The 15735-nt window shown below is 47.9% G+C and overlaps 6 protein-coding genes across 6 annotated transcripts; 2 read left to right on the top strand and 4 right to left on the bottom strand.

Moving 5' to 3' along the window:
• Positions 1 to 571: 571 nt before the first annotated feature.
• On the bottom strand, positions 572 to 2101 carry PAAG_00359 (hypothetical protein; the record flags this gene model as incomplete). The annotated part of the gene is made up of 3 exons (XM_002797774.2): positions 572 to 1627; positions 1699 to 1870; positions 1929 to 2101. 3 exons carry the CDS (start codon positions 2099 to 2101, stop codon positions 572 to 574), a joined length of 1401 nt encoding a protein of 466 aa, XP_002797820.1.
• Positions 2102 to 2800: 699 nt separating this feature from the next.
• On the top strand, positions 2801 to 4026 carry PAAG_00358 (hypothetical protein; the record flags this gene model as incomplete). The annotated part of the gene is made up of 4 exons (XM_015843989.1): positions 2801 to 2845; positions 2921 to 3212; positions 3298 to 3412; positions 3486 to 4026. 4 exons carry the CDS (start codon positions 2801 to 2803, stop codon positions 4024 to 4026), a joined length of 993 nt encoding a protein of 330 aa, XP_015700324.1.
• A 1027-nt stretch (positions 4027 to 5053) lies between these two features.
• PAAG_00357 (hypothetical protein) lies at positions 5054 to 5539 on the bottom strand (the record flags this gene model as incomplete). The annotated part of the gene is made up of 1 exon (XM_002797772.2): positions 5054 to 5539. One exon carries the CDS (start codon positions 5537 to 5539, stop codon positions 5054 to 5056), a length of 486 nt encoding a protein of 161 aa, XP_002797818.2.
• Positions 5540 to 6159: 620 nt separating this feature from the next.
• On the top strand, positions 6160 to 8231 carry PAAG_00356 (hypothetical protein; the record flags this gene model as incomplete). Its single annotated transcript, XM_002797771.1, has 5 exons — positions 6160 to 6994; positions 7078 to 7181; positions 7249 to 7582; positions 7688 to 7862; positions 7949 to 8231. 5 exons carry the CDS (start codon positions 6160 to 6162, stop codon positions 8229 to 8231), a joined length of 1731 nt encoding a protein of 576 aa, XP_002797817.1.
• Positions 8232 to 9257: 1026 nt separating this feature from the next.
• Positions 9258 to 12015, bottom strand: PAAG_00355 (hypothetical protein; the record flags this gene model as incomplete). Its single annotated transcript, XM_002797770.2, has 3 exons — positions 9258 to 9496; positions 9623 to 11821; positions 11955 to 12015. 3 exons carry the CDS (start codon positions 12013 to 12015, stop codon positions 9258 to 9260), a joined length of 2499 nt encoding a protein of 832 aa, XP_002797816.1.
• Positions 12016 to 14208: 2193 nt separating this feature from the next.
• PAAG_00353 (hypothetical protein) lies at positions 14209 to 14476 on the bottom strand (the record flags this gene model as incomplete). Its single annotated transcript, XM_002797768.1, has 2 exons — positions 14209 to 14249; positions 14338 to 14476. 2 exons carry the CDS (start codon positions 14474 to 14476, stop codon positions 14209 to 14211), a joined length of 180 nt encoding a protein of 59 aa, XP_002797814.1.
• Positions 14477 to 15735: the final 1259 nt, after the last annotated feature.

Raw genomic sequence — 15735 nt, 5'->3', positions numbered from 1 at the left:
ATGTGCCGGGGGAGAACCCTGGCATAATATTGCAACTAGCTGCTTATTTTATTAGCTGGAGAAGTTAGAACTCCCTGGAAATAGAATCAATGCATGGTCCAATGACATATCTGTCAGTTAGTTGTGCCTTTTTTTGTTTTAAACTTTTTGCTATTTTGATTTGGATCTCATTTCTATCATGAAAGATTTGGCATTGGGGGGTTTTGCCCCCCTTTGTTGAAACGCTGTGCTGGAGACTAGTGCTATCCTCTGGTGGCGTCAAATAAACATGTGTAAGAAAAAATTCGCTGGTAAAACAGAAATATTGTACATGGGAAGCAGGTGTTAACACCCAAGGAGATTCGTGGTGGAACTGCAGAAGGCTGACACGCCCAGAACAGGGCGTTTGGAAAGAAGGGTTCAGGAGAAAGGTGGATGTAGTTCTGCATAGCTGGGGTGGGATGAGGTTAAATTTCATTTGGCTCCTTTTAGAATTTCCCAGAAATAGGGGTAAGACGAAGGGATTGAGGTGGTAAGAGAATCAGGGAGAACCTGATGAACGAGGCATTCATTTCCGGATGCGGAAGTCTGACTACTCGTCATCTTCGTCGTCGTCAACGACATATCGATTTTTCTTCCTGGAATGAGGCGAGCCGGTTTCAGGATCAGCACTCTTCTCTAACGTTTCCTCTAGAGGCCTCTTTGGCGTAGTTTCTCGATTCAATGGCTTCTGCAGTGGCTCTTCGTCAATTTCGCCCTCAGCATCTGCATCTTCGTCTTCTAATTCCTCTTCCTCCTCTTCGTCATCTTCCACAATTTCCGGCTCTTCATCGCTACCGACCAGGAAGCCATCGTCTTTGTCATACTCATCTTCCCTGGTTCGCCCTCTTCGATCATATTCGTCTTCCTCGTCAGAGTAGATCTCCCCGCGACGGTTAGGTCTCCGCTTAGGTTTCTTCGCACCACGGGCTTTGGTGGTCAACATTTCATCATCGCCTTCCAATCCAACAACGGTAAGACCACCTCCTCCGGTTCTATAGGAGATGCCCACACGTCTTCCACGGTCAAGATCACGGTCTGCAGCCATTTGACGCTTACGATCTGCTCGCAATTTCTCACGCTCTGCAAGCTCTGCTCGTTTCTTTGCCAGCTCTGGGTCTTCGGCAACGTCAAACACAGTAACAGTGCCATCAGCATTCCGTTTAGCACCCCTCGACGCAGCTTCCAGAGATTCCTTTAGCCGTTTAACAGCATCGTCGGTTTCGACTGTGGTTGGAAGGATACTTAGAGACGAAGTAAGGTGTGACGTAATACGGAATACTGATGAAGCTTCTGCCGCAGCTCCAAGATAGGCATGTGAGTCCAGCTCAGAGTCATAATCAGCAGTCTTGCGCACGGTGTTAGGGCGAGCCAGCCTTTTGGATGGCATTCGATATTGCTCTTTTGGGTTCGATGCCAGCTGGAGTGTCAAAGAACCGTCTGACCAGCGGATGACGCGAGCATTAGATTGAAGTGTCTCTCCATCATTTGGATCATAGCGCCAACATAGGGATGTCGACGCAGAGTTAAAGGGTGGAGCAACATATGTTTCCGGGTTGAAGTCTTCGGACTCAATGGCCAGAAAATTTGGCATGGCCAAGGTATACACCTGTTAGGCGCTAGTTTAGTATAATATCTAAGGCGGGATGCCAAAATGTGGAGCTTGAGAAGTGATAATACCTCTCCGTCTGTAGATTCCGGCTCTGGCACACGGCTAAGACTGAGGTCCATAACATTTAACGATTCTGGGTAGTAAATTCCATCCTCATCCATGGGAGAACCCTGCCGGTCATAACGGCCCTCATCGTCGCCCGAATCCAGTTCCTCATCATCAAGTCCCCGTCGCCTGTGTCTGTTATGTCGTTAGACATAACTTCCTATCATAAAGAGCAGGAAAAAAGAAAACGCACTCCTTAGGCTCCTCCTCTGAGCCAGACCCAAATAGGTCAGCATCGTCATCCCCCAGAATCTGCTCATCGTCGAAATTCAAACCGCCATTTTCGCCGTTCTCGGAGGCATCAGAGGCATATTCTCGTTCATTCTCCCCCGAACTTTGACTCTGGACATCGTCTTCCGAGGGCATGGCGGCGTGCTGGCCCAGAGGCGTAGCTCGTTTCCGCAGATGCGTATGGTTTATAACGAGATGTACCCCGCCAACTTTGTCGAATACTTCAAGGAGTACCTCAAATTCTGAACAGAGAGTATCTGGAGAAAAGGCAGTAGCTCCCTTTTAACGCGTAGCCGTGTTGTTTTGCGACGTAAAGCCGGTAGACTCCAAGCATCCAATTCACTGACTGCGTCATTCTTTTATTTTCTTCTCTCTTGGTCATTTATTCAAACTGCGATTGAGGCCAAGACGCTAAACCCGATATGGCAGGCCTCCAGCTTATTCTGGAAGAATAGATAATCCTCTCCGGTCAATTTACCGCCCCTGACACGTGACAGGGACAAGTCCCATTTTTTAGATTTCGTCCGCATCGAAGTGTTAACAACCTTTAAAAACCATCGAAACTTTCTCTCTCAGTTCCGGGCATAAATACCTGTCTTAGCAGTGTCAGCAACCCTAATTGCTGACTTGGGATGTTCTGGCAGCCATTATTGTGCGTTGAGATCCAATTTCCCCGGTGCGGTGCTCTCAAATCATGGCTACTTTCTTCCAAAGCGTGTAAGTTAGCAGCTGTCCCGCCCTCTCGTTGACCTGCCAGTCAGGCCTCAGGGATGCTGCGGTTGGTCTGTCTCTTCCCACAGTCGGGGTTTCTTTTCCCTTTCTACACCTTCTCCCATGCAGCCTAAGCGCAGCAGCCTACAATACCTTATGATTGTCGTGGTTACTAGTATTTGAAACCTATTTAAAACATCCCATACTGACTTTGGTTCGCTGTGTGACAACAATAGTCGCCAGGGATTTGGTCGAGGATCCAACAGAAATAACAATAACAATCACAACACCCCTCCTAAATTGAATGACGGTGGACAAAATATTTCGCCAGCATCACATCCCTCGAATACGCCGGGCCTTATGAATTCTCCTTCCATCTCCTCCACCTTCAGCGTCGACAACACCGCTAACGACAACGAACCTGTCAAGTACTTCTTTCAGGAGAAATATGCGCCGCTCAACGTTAAAGGCAACTTTTTGACTCTTTGTGCCTGCCCAAAGAATGTCGAGCTTGGCGAATGGCTGGCTCATCAGAGTATGTCTCATGTTGGGTACTTTCGAAATTATTGCTCTTCCTGTTGTCCATTGCAGGACTCCTTGCTAATGTCAAGTGTTCCTAGTTGTCGAGCAAAACCGCCTCCTTCATAGCATGCTACAGGTCATTCAGGAAATCAATGGAATAACTGGCCTTCCAATTTGCAATGAAACGACATGTCCTACTATGTCAGCAGGCCGGTAAGTTGAACCCGTCTATCCCACAAAATGCTCCAACTGTCGTGTGCTAATATTGGCTCCGTTTCTTTGACAGTCTCACATACACCTGGCTGGTCGATGGGAGAGCGGCCAGGATATCTGCACCAAAGTTCATCAACAGGGTTGAAAAGTGGATCGTGAGCAAAATCCATGATCCAGTCATGTTTCCTACCGAGAACAACAACGGAGCTACACTAGTCGTATCGAGTAATGCGAGTGCTGCTAACGCCATCACCCTACCAAACGGAGGTGACCAAGATTGGATTGGAAAGAGCAGCGGTTTCCCTCAAACTTTCTACAAAGATTGCCAGGGAATCATGAAACAGATGTTCCGCTGCTACGCACATCTGTACCATGGCCACTGGGAGAATCCCTTCTTCCACATCAACAAGCACGAAGTCCTTAACATGTGCTTTGTACATTTCGTGACTGTGGCAAAGTACTACAAACTTGTTGCCAACAAGGAAATGGAACCCATGCAGCCATTGATTGACCTCTTCATCAAACAAGAGAAGATCCCCCCCGAAGCTCTGGCCGGTCACTGGGCGCAGCAGCCCAATGCTTTAACGTCTCCAACGAACCCCTCTTCCAATTAGAAGACTAAATACGACTTCAACAGCGAACAACTATATCATAATGTCTTGGGCGTTATATTACATGGTGTCATTTTTTGTCACTTATAACTTTCTAGGAGGTTTAAGGAAGGACTAGCCAATGACGGTTTTTATTTTGTCTCGTTTTATACTCTTAGTGGTGTTTTGAAAGCAACAATGCATTTGCCCTTGATTTTCACATATTTCATATTTTGTTCTGTTCTTCTGCAACGACAAGCAGGCATGTCAATTTTTCTCACTTGGTTCCTTATTTTTCGTTCGACTATTTTGCACCCTCTTTTCTCTTCTCCTTGCGTCACATATGCAATGGATCATGGCTATTACATTTCATATAAATATTTTGATTTTTGATACATACCTTAGCTACTTTTTAAGCTAGCCAGCAATTTAAATCAAACCTTTTGAGGTGTAGTCGGATGATAACGATTAATGATCTACAGTAATCTCAACTCGTACTTTGGGTTCCAGGAGTCGGTCCTCTGCATTTGCAAGTCCCATCAGTTGTCGTGAGGATAAGCTTCCGCAACTGATAGAAATGGGACACAGTCCACCATTTTAACTGAAGTGGAACGAAACGATACCAACCACGCGTCAAGTTCCATAGACGAAATAAGGAAATTCTGCTTTCATAGGCCTTCTTCGTCTTGAGCCTTAGTTAGAAACATGTTCAACCTTCCCTCCTTCCCACAGAAAATACTCTCCCGTACAGTCGTTCTCACTCCGCTCCCTCGACCCTAAGCAGCTGAAACTCGTGCATTTTGCCCATGGACCAAATTGACATATCTTTTGTGCTACACCGATCTCCACCATAAAATGTCCCAAGCACCATAGCTTCGCTGCCGAGTTGATGCTGCAGAAACAAGAGCAGCTCATGACGGAGGAGAGCATGGGCGCATGAAATTAGGCCCACGAGAGAGAGTTTGGGTAGCAATCGTCATATATTTGGTGTAGCATCGTAAATAATCGTCCCCTCCCAGTAGAAAGCTACCACAAAGGGTAAGAAGGGAGCTCATAGATATATCCCACCCTGTCCTTCCACGTCATTATTCTGCTCAGTACTATTCCCAGCGGTGCTCCTCCGAGAAGCAGTAGATGGAGCTTCTGCCGTCATTCTCGCTTCATTATGCCCATCCACCTCGTTCCCAGCCTCCATCCCCACAGGCTCTACATCCGCACCACCAGCAATCCCCACCTCCATCTCCAACTCCTCACTCCATATCTGCCCCCTTCCCTCCACCTCAACCTTCAGCAACTCTATTCGCTCCCGCATGTGCACCACAACCTCCTCATTCTCCCGAATGGCGTCTTCGCAATCCTTATCGCGGCCATCGGGTGCCTCTTCAGCCATATAGCGTGCCAGCTCATCGTTTGAGCGCTGCAGGTGGGCGATGGAGTTGCGGAGTTCGGAGCCCTTGGCGTAGAGGGAGGAGAGTGGAAGAGATTTTAGGGCTTCGGCGAAGGCTTGGGGCGTTATGGGGAGGGATGTGGAGGACATGATTATTTGATTTCTGGTATGATTTTTGAGGATGAGAGATGGGCCTTGCTTAGGGTAGGGTGAGATAGGGCGGATGGTAGAGTTGTTTAGATGGATGGATAGGATAGTAAAAGCTTGGACGATTGCTTGATAAATAGTAGGGGAGTAACTGGGTTGTGTACTCCGGTAGCCTGGGTGGGAGAGTGATTGGTTGTTGAGATATGTGGGAAGAGCTGTGCTATTCAAAGCACTGAAAGAGAAGCTTGGGAGTTAACTAACTAGATGAAGTGGGATGACGTATTGGGGACAATTTTTGCCTACAGTTAAAAGAAGTGGGGTGTTATACTAAAAGAATCAGTTCTCAGAAGTGATTTGCAAGAGGTAAGTCGCTTTAACCATGTTGCATGAAGTATATTCATTGTAACGTGTAGTGTTCGCACGGCAATTATTTACAGTTCATTGCGCGCCAATCGCGGCTAATTCTAACAAGATTAACCGTTCGGCAGAAGGTCCAACTGTCTCCACCAAATTTCATTTCTTCCACCGAAGAAGCTCAGTTAATGATTACATTCTACATATTCAACCCACGACATTGAGGCCCCCTGGAACAACCAGATGAGAACCCTCTTGTGTTTTGGGAGATGAGCAATGTTTTCTCGATAGCATGGCGAATATCGTGCTTGGGCATTCGTTCGCCGCCCACTCCCCATGCTTCTTCCGCCGCCTTGCTCAAAACAATATGCCCCGAGGGTCAGATACGGAGCACCATCTTACAGACCCAGTTTGTGTTGCATCCAATTAAACCTACGGAGATCTCCCGATCATGCCTCTCCCGTCATATTCCTTCCCCGTTCCGATCTTTCACGTCTTCCGCTTCCCCCGCCGCCAGGGCCGCCAGACGTTCTATTCCCCCAAAAAAACATGAAGATGGCATCCGATTTCGACACCGTGATCTCTCTTCCTTAGAGATCTCGCGGATATTTGGAGATGGACAAGGAATCTCAGTTCCGTTAGGGAATAGGATGCTCCGCCTGTTACAAGAGCGCCGTGTAAATGGAACTATCGATGTCGATCTCCCCGCTGATATCATGAAGGTTGTGTCAGAGGATACGGTTATGGCGGGCTTGGAGTGGTTGCGGAAAAAATACCCCATGGATGAGGATGCGGCGATTTTAAAGCGGATTGAAAGAGAAGAAATTGAGGAGGAGCGAAGGCTTATTCGCCGTGGACAGGAGCTGGGCCTGTATAAGCCGCAGAGCGGGAAGTTCGATAAGCCGATAGAGAAGGAGGGAGATGTTTACGGGAAGAGCGTGCTGCTGGAGAAAAGGGAGGAAAATATACGGAAGAATAAATTGGAGGAAGAACGGGAGATTCGCGAGTGGTTGGAGGGCGAAGCGAAGGATCGAGAGAAGTTAGAGCGGAGTGTTCAGAGGAGCACGGAGTTGCAGAAGTTGGGAGAGTCGGTTGTCCTGGAAGGTATGATATAATTATGGGTAATATATATCTGCATTGCGTTTTGCGATATACTTTCATTTCTAACTCTCTTTTGGCAACTCTAGCTAAACCTCGTGCGGACCCAACTACTCGTCCAGCACTAGCTTGGATACAAAAGCATCACCTTCGAGCTACAGCAGATGATTGGGATGTCTCGAAACTCACCAAGGTAAAAATATAAACCGAAATCGCAAGCACAAACACAAAATCTTCTAACTACAAAATGAAATCAACAGGCTAGCCGAACCATTCCTTCACTAGCCATCGCCCTCATCACGTTTGGCCTCTGCTACGTTTTCGCCGAAAACTACAAACCGCCAGCTCCCCACGAGCGCCTGATGCGCGATACCCCTCCAGCTGCAGCAACTGTGATAGGCCTAATCGGCGCCAACTTCCTCATCTTCGCCCTCTGGAGAGGCTTCCCTCCCTCCTGGAGGATGCTGAACCGCTACTTCATTAGCGTTCCGCTGTACCCTCACTCGATAAGCGTTGTGGGCAGCGTCTTCAGCCACCAGCAATTCCAACATTTGGCTGCCAACATGTTGATTTTGTGGTTTGTTGGGACGAGAAGTGAGTGTTCCCGATCCCTGAACCCCTGTATATGACAAATTTCATACATTCGTGTATTATATATGAGAACAAAACCCAAATCTTAACAACAACAAAACCAACCAGTCCACCAAGAACTCGGCCGCGGTGACTTCCTCTCCCTCTACTTATCTTCCGGCGTCTTCGCCTCCCTAACTTCTCTAACCGTCCATGTCCTCCAAAACAAACTAAGTGTAACCTCCCTCGGAGCCTCCGGCGCCATCGCCGGCCTCGTCGCCGCCTGGTGCATAATCCACTCAAAGTATGCGTCCTCCACATCTCAACTCCACCATAATCCGTTCCTTTTGATTCATTCATTTATTTTGTATCATACTAACACACCCACAGCGACAAACTAACCATCGCATTCCTCCCACAATCATGGCAAGATGCTTTCTCCGCTAAGGGATCGACATTCCTAATCGTCATCGTGCTTGCAGAGATTGCCTCGGTGGCACCGCTGCCGATTCGGTTTGCGATTCCCATGCTGGATCATTGGAGTCATTTGGGAGGATATGCGGCGGGGGCTTTGATTGGGTGGTTGTGGAAGGAGAGGAGGGCGGAGCAGAAGAGGAAGAAGAGGAGGGAGGAGGAAAGGGGGTGGGGATGGATTTTGGGGGGTGGTAGATAGATTTGTGACAGAAGGTGATTTTGCTTCTAATGTAAGAATAGAATCCTTGATAGATTATCAACGGAGTCAGTTTTCGAACCGTGTACTGTGTTAGGACTGGGCATTGTTCCTTTTGGCATATTCAAAGGATCTCTTGCTTGTTCTCATGAAATAAAATACAACATAACTTGAGGTAGTCGCCAGCCATATTTAATATCCCGAAAACATTAACAGAAAGGCATACACTCAGGCAGATTCAAAGATCAATATATAAATTGAAAGGAAGATAGATAAAGGCGCAGAATAAAAATTTAATGAGCCAAGATCATAAATGAAAATATATGTCCACTCCCCCGCCTTCACCATTAACAAAAAGAAATCAACGTTGGAAACCCCAGGAAATTACTATTGTACAACAGGCGATAAAACTCCAAAGAGTCATAGGAGAGGTCATGAGATATAAGCATAACAACAGCCAAAAATAGAGTTGCCATATAAAACTTACGAAAAGGAAGCGGAGTAAGCTGAAAATAGGGAGAAGATTTGCTTTTGTGCACATTCAAAGAGATAAAAGGAAAAGAGAGGGGGAATGGAAATGGCATGACAAAAAAAAAAAAATCATAGGGAAGCATGATGCGTAAAAATATTAGATATCCTTGATGAGATGGAGAGAAAGAGAGGGTGGAACTGGGACCAAAGTAGGGAGATGAAAAACTGGGGACATGGCAAAATGTACGGAAGACGAATGGGTAATACTAATAACATGCGACAAATGATAAACCAATAAAAATATATAAAAAAAAGGGTGGATGATATGATGTTAAGCATTAGAACGAGCCATTTTGACGTTAGGTGGCTACTATCCAAAATTGATAGATAATAATAGATAAATTGATGCAGATAGGGGAAAAGGAAAAGGAAGAGTAAACGGGGAAAAATTCCTAACCAAAATCCAACAGTTACATATCCCACATTTTTTACCCTTACCATCTGTTAATACACATTACCTACATGGGTATATATTCAAATCTTTTCCCTGCTTTCTCATCACATGTCCTGCTTATCTTTTGCAGCCTCACTTGTAGCAGTAGAAGGGGGGCCAGGGGGGTCAGAAACATGAGAAAGTGTAGACACTAGAGGAGCAGTAGTGGCAGGGCCGTTGATGGTAACTTGGGGCGTAGAGGAAACGCTATGAGAGGAGTGGAGATGACGGGGGAAATGGAAACGATGTGAGCGAGACGATTGATTACTCACTCGATTGCTCTCTGGGATAGATAATGGTGGCACTGTTTCAAAAATTATATTAGCATCAAGCACATATAAGATAAACCCCAAAGCGATTCAGTGAAACGAAGAATCCGAGCACCGCATGGGTGAACGAGATAATACGAAAAGAAAAATAAGACACTTACCGCTAAACCCATACCCTTCCGTCCTCCCCGTCTGATCCGCCGCATCAATCTCAACCCGTATAGAAACATCAAGCCCCCCAATCATGCCACTCACATTGCTAACCCCATCAGCTGCACGATGCGTCGTCCCGGCATCCTCCTCCCCAGCATGCAACGGCGCATGCCCATCCTTCGCCGTCGCCAACGGTGCCGTCTCGGCCACATCCGCAGTTCCATTCACTGCGCCAACAAGCGCCACCTCCGTGATACACGCAAAGTTGCGCGAGGGCATCGTCACCTTATTCGACGCGGCGCACTTCTCCTTGCCGCCAGGTGGAAGATTGAAAAGCTTCATGAGCGTTTCGTCCGTGTCGCGGTCCATGTGGTGGATTTTGTTGCGGCGCGCGAGCAGGTTGGCAACGGCCTTGGGGGGCGGTTTGTTGGTTATGGCGCTGCTAATGATGTTGGGCATGAAGCGGAAATCGTGTTCGATGGGGATGTTAAAGTGTGGGTTGGAGTAGAAGCGGCCCAGGGCAGCAAGATGAACGTCTCCGCCTAGTATGGTGACGCGGACGGAGAACTTGCGGGATATATGTTGGAGGCGCTGGATCATTTCGCGGCGCTCGCGTTTATGTTGGCGCGCTGTGTAGTGGTCGTCCAGGTCGTCGAGGAGGTCGACTTGGCCGTCGAATTTGTTGAAGAAGTTGCCGCCAACGCCGAAGCGTTTGTTGAGGAGGCGGATTGGTGCCATTAAGGGTGAGCTGATTATGTTTTCCAACCAGGCCAGGCGGGGGTAGGCGATCGGAACGCCTAGAAGGAGGATTAGATGCTTGATTTTGCCGTTGGATTCGGATAGCTCGTGCTCAAGTTGGGAGAAGATCTGGTTGTAGGTTTCTGGGTAGTTGACTTGATGACGGGTACGCTCCGTGCGGGCATCAATCCCAACAAATGCCATGCGCCGTCCCAGACGCATGTATAGATTCCTGCTCCGCTCTTCCACATACGGTCCTGGTCGTCCGCCCGTAATGAAGCTCGGATCCTCCACGGGTTCTTTATAGACGTAGGTGTGCTCCAGCTGCCTAGGATCAGCGCCAGAGGTACCGTCGACTGCAGTCATAGTTTCAGGGGAATCAGTAGTATACGTAGACTTGGGCGGAGCTACATGGTGCTGGAACAGTAAGTAGTATTTAAACGCAACGCCTCCAATTCCACGGAAGACGGCGCATTTCATGAAATGGTCGGTATACGAACCGAATCCATCGATGATATCATGATCATCCCAGACGTTGATTTGAGGAATCTGTGAGTTTGCGGTCGCAAACGGCTCCATCCCATACCATTTGCAATAATTTTCGAAGTAATAGCGGTCGCATCCATCCCTCATTTTGTTGGGGAATGGATGAGCCCTTCTCTTACGTGGATTTGAAATATCCGTCCAAGCTTTCAACGGCCCATCGACCCTGATGCTATCATTATAGATTTGATCGCCACCCCCAATCATAAAATGGAAAGGTCGTCGGTCATGCAAGCGCAGAACCTCATTCCACAACGTGGGGCCATGCCAGTAATCCATATTTGTTCCGATGGAGAAGCCATTACAGGAATGGAACACGATGCGTATCGAGTCATTTGCTGCGGGGACAACGAAATTCCACGAGGGCAAGGCTTCTTTGCTATTGAAGTAGTGGAATCGCGGAATGGAGTATTCCCAGCGGGTCTCTTCAGATTGTACTGGGACGGCGATGGAGAATCGCCAGAAGGCCTTGATAGGGTCTTCCAAGAGCTTGACGCCCTGAATGGAGGTTACCTGGCTGCCATCCTGTGATGCATTGCCGTTGATGTGCGGTTGAGCGCTGGCACCAGCATCTACTCCAGCACCAGCATCTACTCCAGCACCAGCACCAGCACCAGCACCAGCACCAGCAGCACCAGTAGTAGAAGCAGAGCAGTGTGTTCGGCCTAAGGAGCGTAATTTAAGGACTGGCTGTTTTTGGCCTGGGTTTGTGACCAGTAACACTGTGCCATGCCAGGTAGGGCGCTCCTGGTTTGCATCTGAGAGGCCCTTGTAGTTCAGCAGGGGACCGCAGATGACTTCGAGATGCTCACTCAGACTGATGATCCCAGGTCCGTTTCCGTAGCCCTTTGAGGTGTCACGGACATGTTCGTAGCCTTCAGGGACTACCGGGCAGATGTTCTTTTCGGGATTGGCGGTTGCGGCAGCTGGATCGAGATGGAGTCAAAGGTCAGTGTCAATTGTCAGATATCAAGCATTGCATGCATACATAGAGAATACGGTGCATAAAAAATATCGGACGGGAACGTCAAGGGGAAAAGGGGGGGGCATCGCGCTTACCGTCTACCAGCTGGGCGTCGAGTTTTTGGGTCGCCGCGCCCGGCGGCAGCGGATTCTCCATGCTACCAAAGGGAACCAGGAACCTGGTCTTGATTTAAGTCACACACCGCGATGTGGCGATTCCTGGGATTAACAGATATATTAGGGTTACTTACAGAGAGCTACTTATACAAAAATGAGATTAATGTGGTTCGGGATATTCGGGTGATGATGTTAAAACTTTAGCCAAGAACAAACACGCAGTAAAACTAGGACTGGAATGATAATTGATCACATGGATGGAACTAGAAAAGGGGAGTCCAAGGAGGAATTAAAAGAGGAGAACAGCGAGAGAGAGAGAGAGATAAGATAATCTCGAGAAGCGGGTTCCTCGTTCAGCGCGCATGGGAAATTATGGCCTTGGGTAGCTGATAAATAAACGGTTAGACGTTGGGAAGGTTGGAGCCAACAAACAAGAATCCAAACTCCTAATATTATATTAATAACATTCTAGGACGAGTCAACGCATCAACACTTTTTCTTTTGAACGCTTTTCATTAGCTTCTTCGTGCCAGGAAACGGAACCGTTGCAGCATGTGGGGTGTCTTTTGGCATATTCTCCTCCAGTTTAGTGGGAATATCCCCCAGTTCCCGAGGTCATATTTAGTTAACGAATAAGCCCGCTCCAGTTAACTATCCAGGGACAAGTACTAAAATTAGGAGGGCTGAAAACGGCTGAAATTTATATTTCAGGTTCGAGGATGGAACACACCAAAATCATGGAACTAACTATCTTTTATTTTAACTGCGAGAGTAGTGATTATATTAGTTGGTCATTTCACGGATACCTCCACTGGAGTTGCGGGGGCTGAGGCCCTATAAGATACGGCTCTCGTGGAGATGTTGGACTTGACATGGAAACCTTGGGGTTGATTACTACAGCGGTTACAGGGCCCACCGTGCCCCTAATGGAACCGAAGAACAGCGAACTGTGCTAATACGACTGAGCATCCACCGTGAATTGAGCTTCCAAATTATGTGCGGTGTTAATTAGATCAGAATTGAAGTTTAAACTCTTAGTTATCCCGCAGTACTCATATCGCTTATATGCAAATTCGTATCAGGTCCTCATTTGAATTAAAAATCTTGCTTCCTTTTTCTATTCCTCTTCTGCTTTTTTTTCCCTGCTTGATTTCCACATGATGAGCCCCAAAAGCCAGATCTTTGATTGACGGCAGTATTTTAGCGAGCATAGAGCGGTTCTAGACGGCGACGGCGGATAGTCTTGACCCGATGCTATTATTAACGCTCTATGTGTTTGGGGGAAATGATCTATTTTTAAGGACAAAATAAGAAAATGAAAGCTCTTGAACGGCCCATCACCGGAGAACATGTTGCTATATGCCAGGTAGATTTGGATACACATGGTGGCCAACTGCATGTATGTCCATTACTACTACTTTGCGGAAACAGCAAACCAATCGACAATCACCCAGAATGAGAAAGTTTGGAATGCCATGACATCGCAGCGAACTTTCGGAAACCTCCCTGCACTGGAAAACTGGAATGCTCCAAACAGCTATAGTTATTTCCGGGACATCCATTACCACGTTGAATTTGTGGAGTATGCGAGCAGCGCCTGGTGACGAACGAGGTTCGTATCCATCCGACAGCAGGATCCCGAGAGGTTCTCCTAGTGTTCACCGCTGGGACGTCTCATAGAATTGGAAACAGGGGTAGCGCCTGCAATCGAACAATCATAGAGTTCCTACAGTCAGGCACCTGATGGACTTTTATCATGCGGCGGAGTTAAGTCGCGATTGATGTAATTGACGGCAGCATATTCACCGGTCCCGCATAGATCACGGAAGGATACAGGATGTAGTGACGACGGAGAATGGGCTATCGAGAACTCAATCAAACTAGCATGTTTTCATGAGAAGGCAACGGTCGGTTCTCTTTTCTCTCGACCGTATCTGACCGCAGCGTTCACCAATTGGCTGCATTTCGATGGATTCCTGCTCCTTCGATAAATCCCCCGAACAAACACGAGACAAATGACCTTCCAAGCCATCGCAAACAGATTAAAAGCGGCCACGGATGGTTCTATATATATATATATATATATATATATATATTCTCGTAGCTCGTCTCCACATCGTCGAATCGTGCCCACCGCTTTCCGCAACCTGCGTGGATGTGTCCAAACACCATACGACGAGGCTGAACTCGCCATAGCTCTCTCAACAATAGCACACAGCCCTTTCCCCGTCACCTAGATGGCTCCAGCAGGTGTCCCGGGGGCGAGAAGTATGTCTGTATTATGCGGAATATGCGTGTTCGCCCGCATCCATCCCCCCCCCCCCCCCCCCTTTTCCTGTGCAGGGTTGTATTGTTGCCAAACCGCGGCGCTCAGCGGGCTGCCAAATATCTTTTATCTTCTTGCTGATGGCAGCATCAAGCTCCAATTCCACAGAGCTGTCATGCAGATAGAAGACATCCCCCCGCCGCAAGGTCTTGGCGACGTTTCTCAGCCGTGCCATTGTGAAGAATAACCCAAATCTTTCCATGAAGACTTTTGGCCGCGGAGACAAAAGGAATTTGGTTGCTGCTTGGGTCGACCGAGCGATGGACGGCTGATGGATTTGACATCATTATTTGACCAGAGCGGATAGAGAGTGATTGTGTAGTAAATTATTTTGAGGAAACAGTCAAACACATCTAACGTATATGACGACGATGACTCTCTCTTTATATTTATGTGACTATCGAACTGGTTGTTGATATGCGGTTGTAGAAACCTTTTTAGATTACGGTTGCAAGTGCAGAGAGCCAGTGTACAGCGGCATGGCCAGCCAGTTAGACACAATAAAGAGATTCTAATCAAGTCGACCGGAGACGGGAACTCCATTTCAAATTCAGAGACGTGTTGTTTAAATCGTGTCATCGAATGCGCCAACGGCTTCTTGTTCTCGCTCGAGATATTCAATTGGCTTTTCAGGGGCTGCTCAACGAATAAGGTTCTGGAACCGGCCCGGGGGCGACCTACTTTTAACTCTTTTCGCCGCCGAAGTGGAGCAACTGTCAAGTCGCAGCTCACTGGACGTCACAGTGTAAAAAGATTTAAGATCCACGCCGGATTCGATCATGGGCTGCACATCATCTAAGGAATCACCCAATGAACGGCCCAGCGAGACCGCTTCGAGGGGCTGCTATCTGCTGTCCGGTTGGCCTTCGGGGTCGATCCCCGCGCCTGCACGAGACTAACATTGGAGCGCCGCTGAATTCTGACCAACATGACCTTAATGCACAAAGCTTTTGCTCAGCACTTGGAATAGTTATCACCTTCGATTTCAACACCGGGGGTTAGGAATAACCCGGGGCTGCGTAATAGCCACTGGACGCGGTCCCAGGCAGAGAAGGTGATGGGGATTGCATTTCTGTGAGCGATTCGAATACCTGGAGACGCCGAGAGGAAGGGTTGGTTTAATGTTGCCCGTGGCTGAACAGGGCGAAACTGAGAGATATGCGGTCTTACCGTGCATAGCACATTTCCTTGTCGAGTCGTTTACCCAGCGGATTGACCTGGGGCTCTGACGCGAAGAACCCACATTCAACCCTCTCCACTGAAAAACAGCAGCAGGGGGGTTCGGACGCCGAAAAGCTGTGCAACTGCGCCTAGCTGGACTGAGTATGTTCCCGCGTTGGAAGCCCTGCTTCAACTACCCCATGTCATTCCTACACCTGGTTACAGAGACACAGCTAGAGCCGTTTTAAAGAGAAGAAGAATATAACTACTTCT

Source organism: Paracoccidioides lutzii, assembly GCF_000150705.2.
Source record: "Paracoccidioides lutzii Pb01 unplaced genomic scaffold supercont2.1, whole genome shotgun sequence".
Lineage (NCBI taxonomy): Eukaryota > Fungi > Ascomycota > Eurotiomycetes > Onygenales > Ajellomycetaceae > Paracoccidioides > Paracoccidioides lutzii.
The sequence above is the reverse complement of the archived record's forward strand: the minus strand, read 5'-3'. Positions and strand labels throughout refer to the sequence as shown.